Source organism: Nerophis lumbriciformis, linkage group LG07, assembly GCF_033978685.3.
Source record: "Nerophis lumbriciformis linkage group LG07, RoL_Nlum_v2.1, whole genome shotgun sequence".
NCBI lineage: Eukaryota > Metazoa > Chordata > Actinopteri > Syngnathiformes > Syngnathidae > Nerophis > Nerophis lumbriciformis.
In genome coordinates this window covers 20,307,419-20,323,422 of record NC_084554.2, presented here as the reverse complement: position 1 = coordinate 20,323,422, position 16,004 = coordinate 20,307,419, and the positions used below count along the sequence as shown (strand labels likewise).

At 44.5% G+C, this 16,004-nt stretch overlaps 1 protein-coding gene across 5 annotated transcripts in view; it reads right to left on the bottom strand.

Moving 5' to 3' along the window:
- Positions 1-16,004, bottom strand: part of prkdc (protein kinase, DNA-activated, catalytic subunit) — a 149,977-nt gene that overhangs the window by 21,750 nt on the left and 112,223 nt on the right. For all 5 annotated transcript variants that reach the window (XM_061965688.2, XM_061965689.2, XM_061965690.2 and 2 more), the window contains 7 exons: positions 11,271-11,409; positions 10,956-11,144; positions 3,582-3,806; positions 3,403-3,511; positions 824-926; positions 584-737; positions 327-501 (listed from right to left, as the gene is read on the bottom strand). In XM_061965688.2, coding sequence (XP_061821672.2) covers positions 327-501; positions 584-737; positions 824-926; positions 3,403-3,511; positions 3,582-3,806; positions 10,956-11,144; positions 11,271-11,409 — 1,094 coding nt within the window. The remainder of the gene's footprint in view (positions 1-326; positions 502-583; positions 738-823; positions 927-3,402; positions 3,512-3,581; positions 3,807-10,955; positions 11,145-11,270; positions 11,410-16,004) is intronic.

Below are 16,004 nucleotides of genomic sequence, written 5' to 3'. Positions count from 1 at the left end.
AACAGACAGAAATATCAAAGTCGTGCCCACTCCACTGTGTCCATGTGGAGAAGCAGAACAAGACATGCCCCATATCCTACAGGAGTGCAGGAATCTCCAGGTGCTGAGGGAGGAGATGTGGCTTAACCCAACACCCTGGAGCAAAAACTATGAAGCCGAGTGGATGATCTACAGACAACGGCAATAATAATCTTGATGGCTGGTCTCCAAGTGTAACAAGCAGCAACAAAAAGAAGAACCAAAATTGAGCTCTCCAGCATCAACTCCAAGAAGAACCACATTTCTAATGACAAGACTTTTCAATTGAGATTTGTGCTCTCGCTTACCCAAAAGAGGAACAATCTTCAGCATTACACTGAGTTGCTCCAAAGGGCCCTGGGATTGGCTGCGTTTATGGCTGTAACAGCTATAACTGTGGACCCACTGCAGCAACCACTTCCTCTTGGTTTTGGCATCTCGGTGAAGCTCTTTCAGCAGCTTTGTGGCAACACAAAAGTTATTCTGAAAGCAAGAAATATAAATTATTATGTTACAAATGCAAGCTGTGACATGTAGGAATCATCATCAGCGTGTGGTAGAGGACCTGCTTCCTGGCACTATCAGCCATCTGCAGTTTCATGCTGAACTTGCAGTCGTTCACTAGAGTGTCGACGTCCATGGCGGCGCCATCCACCTCCATGCTATCAGCGTCTCCTTGGCTTTGAAGCTTTTCCCTAATTTTGTCGAGGAAGAAACATCTGACCAGAACAGATCAAAAGGAATAGGCATTGCTATTTTGTAATGGAATGATACGAAATGAACCAAAAGCATTTGTTTTCCTCACCGTGATGTAATAATATCGTCCCACACGTTCATTGGATCAACTTTAGCATCAGGATAGCGCTCAGTCCATAAAGTGATGATGCGCTTGAGGGACGTCACAGACACTAATGCACCAATCACATGAAATGCTAACTTCCAAAAACATTACTTATTATATAATATAATTTACATCACAGCAGAACACACATAGGTAGAATGTATAAATAAAGCATTCATTTCAACCACTGCAGTTTGTTGAAATGGTTTCACTTGATTTGTGCATCTTTTACCTCCACCAGGAGATTGTGTGGTTGCCAGCGTTCATCTGTCAGTTAGCAACATAACTTAAAAAGTTATTGGTGGATTTTTATTGAACTTTTAAGAAATGTCAATAATGGGATAAGGAACAAGTGATTAGATTTTGGAACTGATTCAGATCATTGTCTGCATTCAAGTTATTAACATGGATTCTTTATGTTTGGGAGATAAGATTTGGCAGAGTTCTGCCGTGTCCGAGTGTTTATATATTTGTGTTTTCATATGATATTTTATATTCTTATCGAACAGAGCTGCTCCGGGAGGAGCTCAAAATAATGCCGCTGCTCCTCCACATCGAGAGGAGCCAGATGAGGTGGTTCGGGCATCTGGTCAGGATGCCACCCGAACGCCTCCCTAGGGAGGTGTTTAGGTCACGTCCAACCGGTAGGAGGCCACGGGGAAGACCCAGGACACGTTGAAAGACTGTGTCTACACCGCTGGCCTGTGAATGCCTCGGGATCCCCCGGGAAGAGCTGGACGAAGTGGCTGGGCTTCCCTGCTTAGGCTGCTGCCCCCGCCATTCAACCTCGGATAAGCGGATGAAGATGGATGAATGAATGGAACAGAGCTGCTGTGATGTATTGCTTTGACGGCAGCGACATACATGCAAAAAATCTCAACAGTTCTTAACAATCAAAACAAAATTATTTTTAAATTGCTGTGTTAAAATCCAGGTTAATATGCTTTTATTTTGAAGCTTACTTTGCACTGAATAGGAAGTCACTGTGTGAATGTTTTGATGCTGTGTAACCTCCGGAGCCGCAGCGGCTCTTTGACCACTCTGATGCGGCTCAGCTGCATACTTGCCGACCCTCCCGATTTTTCCGGGAGACTTCCGGATTTCAGTGCCTCTCCCGGAAATCTCCCGGGGCAAATGTTCTCAGATTTTCACCCGGACAACAATACTGAGGGCGTGCCGTGATGACACTGCCTTTATTAGCGTCCTCTACAACCTGTCGTCGCGTCCGCTTTTTCACCATACTATCTGCGTGCCGGCCCAGTCACATGTTGTATGCGGCCTCTGCTTACACACGCAAGTGACTGCAAGGCATACTTGGTCAACAGCCATACGGTCACACTGAGGGTGGCCGTATAAACAACTTTAACACTCTTACAGGGGGGCAGGGTTGGGGGGGGCGGGGTTTGGTGGTAGCGGGGGTGTATAATGTAGCCCGGAAGAGTTAGGGATGCATGGGATTCTGGGTATTTGTTCTGTTGTGTTTATGTTGTGTTACGGTGCGGATGTTCTCCCAAAATGTGTTTGTCATTCTTGTTTGGTGTGGGTTAACATTGTGGCGCATATTAGTAAGAGTTTTAAAGTTGTTTATACGGCCACCCTCAGTGTGACCTGTATGACTGTTGACCAAGTATGCCTTGCAGTCACTCATGTGTGTCTGCAGAAACCTCATATAAAATGTAACTGGGCTGGCACGCTGTATGTACAGATTGTAGAGTGCGCTAAAGGCAGTGCCATCACAGCACGCCCTTATTATTGTTGTTTGGGTGAAAATCAGCAGACATTCGAGAGAATAGTTGCCCTGAAATTCGGGAGTCTCCCGGAAAAATCGGGAGGGTTGGCAAGTATGACGCTGTCAAGCGCCATTCATATAAAACTCGCGGGCCGCACTAACATTACATTTTCATATTAAGGTGCGGGCCGCGTGTCTGAGACCCCTGGTTTATACATAGCACGAAGCAAAAAAAACTTTGTATGCAGTGTTACTTCATTTTAAATTTCAAAAGAGTTGTGTGGCTCCCATTGTATTCTTTAATTTGTGAAACGGGTCAAAATGGTTCTTTGAGTGGTAAAGGTTGCCGACCCCTGAACTAGGCATTGGTTATGTAACACACGTCAACATAAACACACCATTCTTAATAGAAATTACTTCTTTGGCTCTCACATATTATGTTGACAAAAGCGGTCGACCATGTAAGTCACCGTCAACTAAAGCAAGAACTTTTTAGCAAAAAGAACAACACAGTGGACCAGGACTTGATAAGTTAGTCTACGTAAACAAGGTCCTACTGTACTAAAAATGTCGCGGCACATTCGTGTGGTGTAAGTGATCCTCAGGTGTGCTGACCGAAAAATAGGTAATTTCAGTTAGTCCAAAAATGTAACAGTAACAATTAAGTACTCTTGCACTGGATGGATGAAGGTACAAATTATTACATTTAGGTCCGGTGGTGTGCTGGGAGATTTTGTGATTTAAAATATGCAATATGTAATAAAGGTTGTGAACTACTGATGTAAGGGACATAACTTGGATGGAATCTTCTCACCTTCTCCTCTGATGAACTGCAGGAAGTCCTGGACTTCCGTCAAGGCCTGCACTGATTGCAGGATGGTTAGCCGGCTTTGAGTTAGTAACGTATCCACACTAGCGTAGTTCTAGAAGAAGGAGAAGTAGAATCAGTGCATAATACAGTAATAATTAGTGTTTTTTGGCATCTTGAAAGACCTCCATAAAGAGCTGCATGGCGTAGTCAGAGTAGTATTTCGCACGGTCATAGTCCTCCTGCAGGATGTACAGCAAGCTGAGTTCTTGGCTGTAATGACTCTCCAGCAGCTTTTTATGCTCCTCCACCGTCATGGCTTGGTCGATGAAGCTGAGAAGACTTTGATCGCTCACACCGAGCTGCAGCTGCTTGAGCATGCTCCGGATCATGTGCGGCAGATACATGTCCTGAAAATCCCAAAAAAAGACAGTATTTGGACACAAACAGTACCTCTATAGCACTTCTTTATGCCATAAACTAGTGATCGGTCAAACGATAGGAAAGCATGGATGCATTATTAAACACAAGCAATGATACTGCGTCCCTCAATGCTGCGATGTGTGCGTCACTTTAAGAAAAAAACTATGTGACTGATACAACTGCTTTGTCGTTAGACTGTGAAGCACCAAACTGCTTTTTATCAAGAAGCTTCCTTTGGCTCATGACAGTCCGTACTGAAAGCGGTCAGGAGTGGCATGCTGCGTTTGACATTGGTATTCGTCACTAGTTCCAAAGTGTGGGATCTTCAAGATACAAAGATTCTTTATTGAAAATACATTTTCCTGTTTATTTGCCTTATTGACCAGAGTTGCAGATTTCATATTCCTTTCTGCACAGCTATTTGTTAATTTGAAAAAATATATATATTTTATTTGCTAAAAAATAATTTTACAGTTGTCCCTCGCCACATCACACTTCAAAGTTTGCAGCTACACTTAATCTTGGATGAAATATTTTTCTTAAGCATTTTCTACGTACTTTTGACCTATATTAAGCATTTTCAAGCATTAAAATTGCTAAATGAAGAAAAACTATCAATACAAGAGTAATATTAGGCACTAGATTAAACCATACCAATCAGAGCACACTCCTCAGTATTGTGGCCACTGTTAGACTCAGCCTCAGACAGCATTACCATATTTAATTAAAAGAGTGTAAGAGTGACTATGTGGGTGTTGTTTCATGTCTAGAGGGATCTGATAATAAAAAAACAAAACTGTATGTAGAACAGACTGTCTCTCAGGGGCCACATTGACAAAAAAAACTGTGGGCTTTGTACCGAGGATGTCGTTGTGGCTTGTGCAGCCCTTTGAGACACTTGTGATTTAGGGCTATATAAATAAAGATTGATTGATTGATTGATAAAATAATAATAAATACATATACCATATATCTATATCCATCCATATATGCAGTGTTGGCGCTAGGAATCTTCAAAATGGGGTCCCAGGGACCCCATCAAGTCATGAAAATGGGGTCCCACAGTAAATTTATGGTGTTTCCCTTTTTTGTAACCGTTTTGAAAACAGATGATAAATGTATGCATTATCCTGTTATATCTCACATTCTATATTGTGTTTTGGAAAAAGGTTGTCATAAACATTACTTAATTAATAAAAAAAAGAACACAAAAGAAAACAAAGGCAGTATTTGTGATCGATAAAATTTTCGGCGAATCAAAATTTAAGAAACTGTAACAGAAAAGTGCATTACTTTGAAGTCGACCAATAATAAATAATTAATAATTTGACCCGGCAAATATACCGTATTTTCCGGACCATAGGGCACTCCGGATTATAAGGCACGCTGCCCTTGAATTGTCTGTTTTTAATCTTTTTTCATATATTAGGGACGCATTAAAGGAGTCATATTAATGTTTTTATTTTCTAAATGTAAAACACTTCCTTGTGGTCTACATAACATGAAATGGTGGTTCTTGGGTCAAAATGTTGCATAGATTATGTTTTACAGGTCATCTTCAAGACGCTTTCTGACAGTCGCTTCCGGATGTGGGCGGTCTTATTTACGTGGGCAGTCTTATTTACGTGGCTCACGTTCGACAGCGTCTTCTCCCTGTCATCTTTGTTGTAGCGGTGTAGCATGCATGGACGGTAATGGAAGAAGTGTCAAAAGATGGAGCTAACTGTTTTGATGACATTCAGAATTTACTTAAATCAACAACGGAGCAGCGTCTCCTCATCCGGAAACAACCACACCGGAAATGTGTCCCGTGAAAAACCGTCCGACCAGAACTTTAATAACTAAAGTTCCTTGGGTAAATAATGTAAACTCACTACACCGGTATGTTTTAGCACTTTCATGGCGAGTTTACTGACAGATATAAGTAAGAACTTTACTCTACTTTATATTAGAAATTGCACTAAAACATTTACTACTAAAACATTTTTGATAGATTTTTGAGTGCCGTGTGTAATGTTCTATATTTTCAATGGAACATTTAAAATGTTGGTGTTGTTTACTTGAGACTTATCTCTTACGTTTGACTGCCATCTACTGGTCACACTTATAGTTACACCCTGTACCAAATAAAATAGTGTAGCGTCCCGGAAGAGTTGGGACTGCAGGGAATTCTGGGTATTTGTTCTGTTGTGTTGTGGTGCAAATATTCTCCCGAAATGTGTTTGTCATTGTTGTTTAGTTTGGTTTCACAATATGGCACATATTTATGATCGTGTTGGCGATGTTTATATGGCCACCCTTAGTGTGATATGTATGGCTGTTGAGTAAGAATGCCCTTCATTCAACTGTACATGGAATGTTCAAAAGCAACATGGTCAGTTAAATAGGTTATAATCATATAGAATGGCAGTTTTACTCAACATCTTCGGTTTAAGACCATTATCACCCCTTCCAACCTTTATCACCTCTTCCAACGCTTCAAAAGCATTGAGGTGGGTAAGCTCAACCTTATAGTCCGGAAAATACGGTAAACAAAACGCCGGCGAAAGTCGGTTATGGGGACGCGTGGACTTCCGAATTTCACGTCCTGTTTCAATGCGTAAGAAGACACAAAAAGTGCGTTAACGGCAACACTGTATATGTATATATATATATATATATATATATATATATATATATATATATATACATATATATACGTATATACAGACATACATATGTGAATAGGTATACACATACACATATATACATATATATATATATATATACGTACATACACACATATACTGTATATATATATATATATATACACACACACATATACACACATACATATATACACGCATTATATATACATACATTTATATATATATATATATATACACACTGAACAAAAATACAATAGCAACACTTTTGTTTTTGCTCACATTTTCCATGAGTTGAACACAAAGATCTAAAACTTTTACTATATACCGTATTTTCCGCACTATTAGCCGCACCTAAAAACCACAAATTTACTCAAAAGCTGACAGTGCGGCTTTTAACCCGGTGCGCTTTATATATGGATTAATATTACGATTCATTTTCATAAAGTTTCGATCTCGCAACTTCGGTAAACAGCCGCCATCTTTTTTCCTGGTAGAACAGGAAGCGCTTCTTCTTCTACGCAAGCAACCGCCAAGGTAAGCACCCGCCCCCATAGAACAGGAAGCGCTTCTTCTTCTACTGTACGCAACCACCCGCCCGCGTAGAAGAAGAAAAAGCGCGCGGATATACCGTACGTTTCATTTCCTTTGTGTGTTTACATCTGTAAAGACCACAAAATGGCTCCTACTAAGCGTCAGGGATCCGGTTCATGAAAAGACGCAATCTCTCCATCCGCACACGGATTACTATTTCACAGCAACTGATATTCCTGTGAACCGCACTGTGGATACAACGGGAGCACGTACGGTGAATATTCGCACCACAGGGAATGAGAAGTCATCCTTCACTGTGGTTCTAGCTTGCCATGCTAATGGCCAGAAACTTCCACCCATGGTGATATTCAAAAGGAAGACCTTGCCAAAAGAGACCTTAACGCACAGGTGTTTCTTAGGCTGCCATCAATAAAAGGGCACTTTGAAAAAGTTTAGGTTTTTTGCAGAGTTGAGCAGGTAGTTGATTGTGGCCTGTGGAATGTTGGTCCACTCCTCTTCAATGACTGTGCAAAGTTGCTGGATAATGGCAGGAACTGGAACATGCTGTCGAAAACACAGATCAACAGCATCCCAAAAATGCTCAATGGGTGACATGTTCGGCGAGTATGCTGGCCATGCAAGAACTGGGAACTGGGATGTTTTCAGCTTCCAAGAATTGTGTACAGATCCTTGCAACATGGGGCTGTGCATTGTCATGCTGCAACATGAGGCAATGGTCCAGGGTCTTGTCATGGTATCTCTGTGCATTTCAAAATACCATCAATAAAATGTACTTGTGTTCGTTACCCATAACATACGCCTGCCCGTACCATAACCCCACCCTCATCATGGGCCACTCGATTCACAACGTTGACATCAGCAAACCACTATCCTACACGACGCTACACACGCTGTCCAACATCTGCCCTGAACAGTGAAAACCGGGATTCATCGGTGAAGAGAACACCTCTCTCACATGCCAGACGCCATCAAGTGTAAGCATTTGCCCACCCAAGTTGGTTACGACGACGAACCACAGTCAGGTCGAGACCCCGATGAGGCGGACGAGCATGCAGATGAGCTTCCCTGAGATGGTTTCTTACAGTTTGTGCAGAAATTCTCTGGGTATGCAAACCAATTGTTGCAGCAGCTGGAGGGTGGCTGGTCTCAGACAATCATGGAGGTGCACCTGCTGGATGTGGAGGTTCTGGGTTGGTGTGGTTATACGTGATCTGCTGTTGTGAGGCCGGATGGCTCTACGGCCAAATTGTCTAAAAAGCCCTTGGAGATGGCTTATGGTAGAGAAATAAACACTTAATTCACGGGCAACAGCTCTGGTGGACATTCTTGCAGTCAGCATGCCAACTGCATGCTCCCTCAAAACTTGTGACTTCTGTGGCATTGTGCTGTGTGGTAAAATCACATTTCAAAGTGGCCTTTTACTGTGGGCAGCCTAAGTCTACCTAGTGCAATAATCATGGTTTTTAATCAGCATCTTAATATGCCACACCTGTGAGGTGGAATGGATTATCTTGGCAAAGAAGAAATTCTCACTAACACAAGTTTAGACAGATTTGTGAAGAATATTTTAGAGGAAAAATTGGAGCAAAAACAAGTGTGGCGTACGAACAGCGATGAAATTATTGAATATATGATCAGAAATTCCTACTTTGTGTAAATTGATTTAAAACGGTGAGGCAGTGAGCCAATAAAAAGCGACAAACAAGAGACGACTGTACACACACACATGCACACACGCAGCGACTCGGAATGGGTACCGTTTATATTTCAACTAATACGGTACCAATTCCCGATACTCAACATAACTAATTTTCGGTAATTTGTGCAAATTAATAAATACCGTTTTTGATAATAACATCAACATTTTCATTTCAACATTTAAAAATAAGCTGATTATGATAACCGCTGTCCAGTTGTTATCTTGTTTTAATATCATGTTTCTGAGTCTCATTTTCAAGTCTTACATCAAGTTGCAATTACAAGTGCAAGGCCAAAACGTTAAATGGCAGTAGTGTATAGTTTATGACAGACCTGGGCATTCTGCGGCCCGCGGGCCACATCCGACCCTTTGTGCGTCCCTGTCCGGCCCGCGTGAGGCCAATCATAAATTACAAAATACATTTAAAAAAGTATCTATGTCGAGTGTGCAATACAACGGTGCTGCTTTTGTTTTGAAAAGCGTTAATTGTATTACTTCCGTGTGGACGTATGCGCGTGCGTGATTTTGAGTGAATGTGAACAGCTGCAATCACAAATTACAAAATAAAGTTGAAAAAACATCTATGTCGTGCGCGCAATACAACTGAGCTGCTTTTATTTTGAAAAGTGTTATTTATGGACGTATGTCCGTGTGTAACCTGTGAGTGAAGGTGCACAGTGGCAAGTGATGCACGGTTACTCCCGAGACGCTAAAAAGAGAAAAGTTGGCGTGTTTTCAACAAGACATGGACTGCCAAGCAACGTTCCCTCTAAGGTGCGCGCCTGCGCAATTGCGCACTGCTCAAGCGTCCTCTGCGCACAGCAAATATATGCCGTGCACCAAATCAAATCCCATCTGAATTCTAAACAAAATAAACACATTTATTCTGTGTAATTTTGCAATGCAACTCTGAGTGACAGTAACAACAAGCGGCCCTAACGGTGTTCGTCAACACTGTTCTATTGAACACCGTTCAATTATTGTAACGTCTATCGAGATGCTTCGAGGCCAGGAATTATATCGATTACTTTATTGAGCAAAACTGTTTATATTCGGCCATAACCACACCAAAAACATGAGTAAAACACTTCTATCTCGAAAAACTACTCATTTTCTGTCGTACAAACCAGGTCAAAACCAACTTGTCATTCGTCACCAACACACATACCACTAAACCACTGGTGCGTTTATGGCCACACAAAAAGTCGGACAACTCAAACACCACACAAAGTTACACTATGACTCCTCAGTCATACGTGTGCTTATTTTACTGTCATTTATTATTAATGTTAATTTATTTATATTAATCATGGAATGCCGATACGAGAGAAAGTTACAGGAATGCACACTTCATCCTATGCTTACATTTCATTGTGCAACATGAGGATGTTTAAGGGGAACTAAATGTGATCTCTGAAAGGGGTACAAATGATTTCCAAAGCAGTGCTTTTGGTATAAAGTTAAGTTAGGTTAAATGAAAGTATTATTATTATTATTATTATTTATCTTACGGTATATATCAAAAATAATATTGAGCAAAATTTAATTGAAATATTGTCGATGTGGCCCTCCAGCAGTGCTCGGGTTGCTCATGCGGCCCCCGGTAAAAAATAATTGCCCACCCCTAGTTTATGGTGTCAGTTCAGTCTTTGCTGAATCTAGTCTTTTGTTGCGCCCTAAAGAGTGCCAATACTGTAAGTATTCTACTTATTACACCAGCTGTTTGGTGGTAACGTGCATCTTAGTTGTAGTTTTCATTGATAAATTTGGATGTGTTAAAATTGCTAAGTAATATTGCTAATGCTAATCAGTAACATTTCAATATCAAACCCAATGTATATTAGCATTAAGCCAGTGTTTTTTTATGGAAAAGTGGAGCGTTTTTTTGAGTCAAATATTTTGTTGGCATTGAAAATTGCAACATCCTACAGATAATTTGGCTAAGTCCGCTGTTATTGCTGCTGGAGTAATCGTCAGGAGCCGAAGTGAAAAAAGCCGGCTGAGTTGGCAACCGGGCATGACGTCACATACAACCCAGGTACCGTAACATGGCACCGTTGGATTTTATGTAAATTGGTGCACGATGGGACCGGCGGGATCCGGTCGGTGCCAAAAAAGTACCGGATTCGGTACCCATCCCTAATCAGCGACTGTGGTGTGATCGCTCCTCTTCAGTTACAGTTAGAAGGCTTAGCCCTTGTTAGCCATGAAAACTCCTCCTAGTAGAAAATCATTACCTGGTAGAAAGGTTCCAGCCACATGTTTTGAAGGTTGGGTGGGTTATTTTCATCGACGTTCACGGTGGAACAATACTGCAGCGATGTCCAGTCATTCATATGGCTGTAGGCCTCCATTGCCGCTATTTCCCAGAAGTCCTTCTCAGAGTCGGTAGGCTCACCGTCAGTCCAGTCTTTCTTGTTTAGAGCCTGGTTAGAGTGTTAGATATGAAACCAAAAATTAAAAAAGCTTGTTGGAGACAACATTTGTCACTTTGATGCTGCAACAAATCCATAAGAAAAACAAAATTCAACATCAGGCCTTCCAGACTGTACCTCATCGTACAGTTTAGCAGCTTGAGCAAAGTCAGAGCTGGCTTCAGCTTGCAGAGCAGCACTGGTAACTGACTTGGTCCCCACTTTACCAGCAAAGATTCCCCGAACAACATCATAATCTTCCAAAGCTCTGTAAAGCCTGCAAGAAAAAGTAGAGAATGTGTTACTTCTCATGTTCTTTCACAAGCGAAAACAAGCTAATTCAACGTACAATATTTATTTACACACTAACACACACATTTAGTGATGTTGTATACATTATAATATCAAGTAGCAGTGACAACTACATGTATCTATGTAATTCATTAAATACCGGAGTTTAGTAAACCCTCTTCAAAAATTGTTCATACAATTTAATCCACCACAGCACATTTGAATCAAAAGCATCATAACATGTTTGACCTTGTATGCTAGACACAGCAGGACTTGGGCTATATTCACATTGCAGGGTCGGTTATCCAAAGGTGAGGGATCAGACAAAGAGCAGCTCGAAGATCTCTATGAGGAACACTGACAAGGAACCCAGATTTCCCTCGCCCGGACGCGGGTCACCGGGGCCCCCCTCTGGAGCCACGCCCGGAGGTGGGGCACGGTGGCGAGCACCTGGTGTCCCCATGGGGCCCGGCCGGGCACAGCCCGAAGAGGCAACGTGGGTCCCCCCTCCAATGGGCTCACCACCCATAGCAGGGGTCATAGAGGTCGGGTGCGATGTAAGCTGGGCGGCAGCCGAAGGCAGGGCACTTGGCGGTCCGATCCTCGGCTACAGAAGCTAGCTCTTGGGACGCGGAACGTCACCTCGCTGGGGGGGAAGGAGCCTGAGCTAGTGCGCGAGGTGGAGAAGTTCCGGCTAGATATAGTCGGACTCACTTCGACGCACAGCAAGGGCTCTGGAACCAGTTCTCTCGAGAGGGGCTGGACTCTCTTCCACTCTGGCGTTGCCGGCAGTGAGAGGCGACGGGCTGGGGTGGCAATTATTGTTACCCCCCGGCTCAGAGCCTGCACATTGGAGTTCAACCCGGTGGACGAGAGCGTAGCTTCCCTCCGCCTTCGGGTGGGGGAACGGGTCCGGACTGTGGTTTGCGCTTACGCGCCAAACCGCAGCTCAGACTACCCACCCTTTTTGGATTCACTCGAGGGAGTACTTGAGAGTGCTCCCCCGGGTGATTCCCTCGTTCTACTGGGGGACTTCAATGCTCATGTTGGCAGCGACAGTGAAACCTGGAGAGGCGTGATTGGGAAGAATGGCTGCCCGGATCTGAACCCAAGCGGTGTTTTGTTATTGTACTTTTGTGCCCGTCACAGATTGTCCATAACGAACACCATGTTCAAGCATAAGGGTGTCCATATGTGCACTTGGCACCAGGACACCCTAGGCCGCAGTTCCATGATCGACTTTGTAGTTGTGTCATCGGATTTGCGACCTCATGTTTTGGACACTAGGGTGAAGAGAGGGGCGGAGCTCTCTACCAATCACCACCTGGTGGTGAGTTGGCTGCGATGATGGGGGAGGATGCCGGACAGACCTGGCAGGCCCAAACGCATTGTGAGGGTTTGCTGGGAACGTCTGGCAAAGTCTCCTGTCAGAGAGAGTTTCAATTCCCACCTCCGGAAGAACTTTGAACATGTCACGAGGGAGGTACTGGACATTGAGTCCGAATGGACCATGTTCCGCGCCTCTATTGTCGAGGCGGCTGATTGGAGCTGTGGCCGCAAGGTAGTTGGTGCCTGTCGTGGCGGTAATCCTAGAACCCGTTGGTGGACACCGGCGGTGAGGGATGCCGTCAAGCTGAAGAAGAAGTCCTATCGGGTTCTTTTGGCTCATGGGACTCCTGAGGCAGCGGACAGGTACCGACAGGCCAAGCGGTGTGCGGCTTCAGCGGTCGCGGAGGCAAAAACTCGGACATGGGAGGAGTTCGGGGAAGCCATGGAAAACGACTTCCGGACGGCTTCGAAGCGATTCTGGACCACCATCCGCCGCCTCAGGAAGGAGAAGCAGTGCACTATCAATGGCGAGGATGGTGTTCTGCTGACCTCGACTGCGGATGTTGTGGATCGGTGGAGGGAATACTTCGAAGACCTCCTCAATCCCACCAACACGTCTTCCTATGAGGAAGCAGTGCCTGGGGAGTCTGTGGTGGGATCTCCTATTTCTGAGGCTGAGGTTGCTGAGGTAGTTAAAAAGCTCCTCGGTGGCAAGGCCAGTGGACCAGCTCTATACTCTCGGGGGTGGATGAGATCCGCCCGGAGTTCCTTAAGGCTCTGGATGCTGTGGGGCTGTCTTGGTTAACAAGACTCTGCAGCATCGCGTGGACATCGGGGGCGGTACCTCTGGATTGGCAGACCGGTTTGGTGGTTCTTCTCTTTAAGAAGGGGAACCGGAGGGTGTATTCTAACTATCGTGGGATCACACTCCTCAGCCTTCCCGGTAAGGTCTATTCGGGTGCACTGGAGAGGAGGCTACGCCGGATAGTCGAACCTCGGATTCAGGAAGAACAGTGTGGTTTTCGTCCTGGTCGTGGAACTGTGGACCAGCTCTATACTCTCGGCAGGGTCCTTGAGGGTGCATGGGAGTTTGCCCAACCAGTCTACATGTGTTTTGTGGACTTGGAGAAGGCATTCGACCGTGTCCCTTGGGAAGTCCTGTGGGGAGTGCTCAGGGAGTATGGGGTATCGGACTGTCTGATTGTGGCAGTCCGCTCCCTGTATGCTCAGTGCCAGAGCTTGGTCCGCATTGCCGGCAGTAAGTCGGACACGTTTCCAGTGAGGGTTGGACTCCGCCAAGGCTGCCCTTTGTCACCGATTCTGTTCATAACTTTTATGGACAGAATTTCTAGGCGCAGTCAAGGCGTTGAGGGGATCTGGTTTGGTGGCTGCAGGATTACGTCTCTGCTTTTTGCAGATGATGTGGTCCTGATGGCTTCATCTGGCCAGGATCTTCAGATCTCACTGGATCGGTTCGCAGCCGAGTGTGAAGCGACTGGGATGACCAAGTCCGAGTCCATGGTTCTCGCCCGGAAAAGGGTGGAGTGCCATCTCCGGGTTGGGGAGGAGATCTTGCCCCAAGTGGAGGAGTTCAAGTACCTCGGAGTCTTGTTCACGAGTGGGGGAAAAGTGGATCGTGAGATCGACAGGCGGATCGGTGCGGCGTCTTCAGTAATGCGGACGCTGTATCGAGCCGTTGTGGTGAAGAAGGAGCTGAGCCGGAAGGCAAAGCTCCTAATTTACCGGTCGATCTACGTTCCTATCCTCACCTATGGTCATGAGCTTTGGGTTATGACCGAAAGGACAAGATCACGGGTACAAGCGGCCGAAATGAGTTTCCTCCGCCGGGTGAGATAGGGTGCGAAGCTCTGCCATCCGGGGGGAGCTCAAAGTAAAGCCGCTGCTCCTCCACATCGAGAGGAGCCAGATGAGGTGGTTCGGGCATCTGGTCAGGATGCCATCCGAGCGCCTCCCTAGGGAGGTGTTTAGGGCACGTCCGACCGGTAGGAGGCCGCGGGGAAGACCCAGGACACGTTGGGAAGACTATGTCTCCCGGCTGGCCTGGGAACGCCTCGGGGTCCCACAGGAAGAGCTGGACGAAGTGGCTGGGTAGAGGGAAGTCTGGGCTTCCCTGCTTAGGCTGCTGCCCCCGCGACCCGACCTCGGATAAGCGGAAGAAGATGGATGGATGGATGGATGGTTGTCCAATTCGGATCTTTTTAGTGGCCGTTCACGTACAAAGAAAAAATGTGATGTCTAATGTGAACATAATCTGACCCGCATGCGGACATGACGTTGCACGCAGTGCAGTGTTTACGGAAGTAAACATAGCTTCAGCATTTGGGGAAAAAAATCAGAATTGACCTGCAGCGTAAACAAAACCTTGTAGAGTGCGGAGATGAAGAAGTGGATGATATCCATTTAATTAATATGTTAATGTAACATACCTTATGTAACGAGTCTTTCCACCACTGAAGTAATGTTTGTCACAGGGTTGTGCTGTTTTAGCAATTCAGAGTTATTATTTTATTAAACGTTGTTGTTGTTCCTGCTGAGTTTACATAAGAAACAAACATACTGTAACGTCTATGTAGTAATTATTAAGAAGATGAGAAAGTGATCGGTGCTCAATTTCTTTATTGTGCAATATCCATTACCGCCATAACCACACCAAAACAACTACAAAACCAGTATCTAGCATAAATTGGTCACTGTCGGCCATAACCACGCCAAAATAAAACATCATGCACAGTTTTTCCACAACTGTCACTTCTCTCTCCACTCCAGTGACTCTCTCTCCCAACTGTTACTGACGCATTCACGGCCACACAAAGAGTCGGTCAACCTAACAAAAACACCACACATGTCATTAGAATGTGTTCTGATTAGACAGTTAAGATTCTCGTTTAACCAACGGAACTAAAAAGGTAAGGGTGCAGGACAGAAAACAAATCAGACAAACGAACCATTAAAAAATAAGTCCTACCTGTTAACAGCCTACCCGGCGATTCAGCCCCGCTACAGCGCCAGTCCACATCACAAGAAGGTGCAGCCACACGCGCCCAAACGACGGACATTTATTTATGAAAATATTAAGAAGCTGCAGAAGCTGTTTGGCGTATTACAGTTTGTTCTGTCTATAAATTTGATGATCAAGCATTTGGTACACAAACACATTGTTTGTATGGAGAAGCTATTGATGGTGTGTTTGAAGCAGAAGCGACTGGGAGGAGATACCACTGAAATCCACTC